The following is a 3009-nucleotide window of genomic DNA, read 5'->3' as shown; positions in this document are numbered from 1 at the left end:
AAAACATATAAGGTCAACAACGAAAACAAGAAAGAAAAAACATCTTACACAAGTTCTGGGGAAAAATAAATTACCATTTGGAATCATTCATATGTATTCCGAATAAAATATTAAAACAAGTCATTTTGATGAAAAATATAAAGTAAATAACTCAGATCATCCTCTGATCTAATGAATCTATATTGCCGGCTTTACAGAGTCTTGTTTATTAAAACCTACCAAAGAATACTGCTTAGAAATGGCAGCATAATAGTAACATCCACAGCACTCACTCACACTTGGCCACAGATTTTCGCAGAGGAGAAATTCAAATAAGTGCAGCAGAAGATAGTCTTTTCAAATGTCTATGTTTAAAAAAAATCCATTCACGGTGTTAAGTCGCTTAAATAACAACCCATTTGAAGAAGATGTGATCCTTCTGATCAGATGAGGCCAGTCCTCTGTTTATCTTATCATTTAGTCGTGGAGGGCCTGAAAAAATCTCACTTCCTCTTTGTGTCAGAATCAAACCATGCAGTCCACCCCGCAAAAACATATGTTGGAAGCTTCGTGGATGCCACTCTTCTTCGTTGGTGCTGATGCAGTTTTTTCCTTTGTTATTGTTGAGTTTGACGTCCCATGTTTTAATATACAATTGCCTGATTCTTTTGTCTTTCGCAAATCAGATACAGGATAACGGGGGAATCTCTTTGTAAAAATATTAATACTTGCTTTGAATTTCTTGTTGGTGTTAATGCGCCAAAATTACCTGATGGAATGAACTTGTAGTTGTCACCCGCTGGTCGCTTGGTTCACTCAGTCCAGTTAAACTTGCATCTTTTAAGTAATCTACTAAAAAATGTCCCTGGAAGAAAGAACAGAAGGAGCCTTTTAGGTTAAAACATTTAAGGGCCTGGAAGAAGGTTAGCGGTGCGTTTGGGGTGGAAAAGGGGGCTGTTTTTTTCTGGTGAAAATATAACACATTTGCAGTCTTATTCATATTCCCTCACAATCACAGTATCAAAAATGGTTTGACTATCTGGACGATAGTCTGTGTTTTTATCAGTTTATCAATTTCATATAAAATATTTTTAGTCTTGTGTGCTGCTCTATGTTTCACTGAACATTCTTTTGCAGTCCATGGAGGGGGGCGGTGTGTCTGCACTCACATTGCCGACCTGAGAGTACACATCCTCCGGCGTCTGGGGCACTCCGGGGGGGGTCATCCTTTTCTCTTTCTGTCTCCTATTGCAAAACCACACTCTAACCACTTCTTTCTCCAACTGCAAGTTGTCCGCTAGAGAGGTTATCTCTTGGGCCGAGGGTTTGGGGCATTTTAGAAAGTGGCTCTCTAAAGCTCCTTTTACGCTCACTTCAATGGACGTGCGCTTCTTCCGCTTTCTTCCCTGCGCGGCGATCTTGTCGATGCTCGTGGGGCTACCCGTGGTCGAGTCCGCCTCCTCCAGCCACTTGTTCAGCAGAGGCTTCAGCTTGCACATGTTTTTGAAGCTGAGCTGGAGAGCCTCAAACCTGCAGATGGTGGTCTGGGAGAAAACGTTTCCGTAGAGCGTGCCCAGAGCTAAACCCACGTCAGCTTGCGTGAAGCCCAGTTTGATCCGGCGCTGTTTGAACTGCTTGGCAAACTGCTCCAGGTCGTCCGAGGTCGGCGTGTCCTCGTCGGAGTGCGGGTCGTGGTTGTTTACCCCCCCGTGGTGCTGCTGGTGATGCGCGTGCTGGTGGTGGTGGTGGTGGTGGTGGCTACCGTGGTCGAGCTCGGGGGTGTCTCCCCTCACTAAGCCCGGGTGCACTAGGTTCTGGCTTCCCGGACTCAGCATCCCGTTCACCGTGAAGCCCCCGGGCTGGGAGTAGATGAGAGACTGCTGCTGCTGCTGCTGCCCCCCGGATAAGGAGTTGATATGAGACGCGGCGGAGCTCCCCCAGGCACCCGCGTGAGTCTGGTGGGGACCGAGGTGCTGAGGCCTGTGGTGCAACGCGGTGCCGGTGTGCAGATCGTCTCTACCGGAATTGTTTTTCACGTCCTGTTGCTGCGGGCTGCCGGTCATACCGACGGGACTCGACGACCACGGTGATCCAGCTTCGGCTGCAGCTACCGCGGCTGCTGCTGCGGCGGCCGCAGCGTGCGGCAGAGATGTCACCCACTGGTGAGCATGGCTGAGCATATGTCCTCCGTTGCTCGCTGCCATTGCCCCCTGCATGAAGTCACTCTGTACCATTTTTACGGTGGGATCTCCCCGGTACCCCCCAGACACCGAGGTCACCGCAGTGCTGCCCGGCTGCATGCCACCGCCTCCGGAGTCAGAATGCACGATCGAGCCGGATGATAAGATGCTATTGCTGGGTAAATAGGGATTGGAAGCCGCGGTGGCCATTCCGTTAACCCTTATGAATATGTTTGTGGATTACCCCCCTCCCTTTTTCAGTTACTTTTTTCAAGCAGGCAATTGTATCTCATGAATTATTCAAACTTTAAAAGTCTGGGTTGTTTTTTTTGTCAAATACCATTGACATAAGCGTCAAAAGTGAAAAGATGCAAAAGGCTGGCCAAAATGAGTAAAATCCGTATATCTTGTATTCAAAGCATTCATGTAGGCCTATTTCTAGTGGAAATTAATGTGCATCAGTGAATAAAAATCCAGGTTTTCAAAAGCCCTTTGACACCACGTGCAGGCGAGGAAGTTTGGTCGTCTCGCAAAATCTTAGAATTCAGATTCAAACAGAGAAAACATTTGCACGCAACAAACTTCTAGTGGTTGAAGAAATCGCGCAAATTCTCCACAAAAAAATGAAGTCCGGTTTTATGTTCCTTTTGTAGAGAAGAAAACAGGCTGCATAGGCTCCTTAGTTCTTTTGTAATTTAGCCGCTGAGATTTGGTCTTTACCGCTTTATTCTTTTCTTTCGCTGTGTCTTTTATGGTACTGTACAGCCTCTCTCTTTGTTCTGGTTTGATGTATATAAACCTGCCAAACCGCTAACTCCCGTTGAAGTACAATCCACTATTACAGTGCACG

At 46.6% G+C, this 3009-nt stretch overlaps 1 protein-coding gene across 1 annotated transcript; it reads right to left on the bottom strand.

Annotated features, from left to right (window-relative positions):
• Nucleotides 1–582: 582 nt before the first annotated feature.
• Nucleotides 583–2369, bottom strand: pou3f3b (POU class 3 homeobox 3b). Its single transcript, XM_067260559.1, has 2 exons — nucleotides 1149–2369; nucleotides 583–844 (listed from the first exon to the last, which is right to left on the bottom strand). Exons 1-2 carry the CDS (start codon nucleotides 2367–2369, stop codon nucleotides 731–733), a joined length of 1335 nt encoding a protein of 444 aa, XP_067116660.1. The 3' UTR covers nucleotides 583–730.
• Between the last annotated feature and the right edge of the window lie 640 nt (nucleotides 2370–3009).

Source organism: Osmerus mordax, chromosome 22 (assembly GCF_038355195.1).
Source record: "Osmerus mordax isolate fOsmMor3 chromosome 22, fOsmMor3.pri, whole genome shotgun sequence".
Classification (NCBI taxonomy): Eukaryota; Metazoa; Chordata; class Actinopteri; order Osmeriformes; family Osmeridae; genus Osmerus; species Osmerus mordax.
This window is presented reverse-complemented; position numbering and strand designations above follow the sequence as displayed.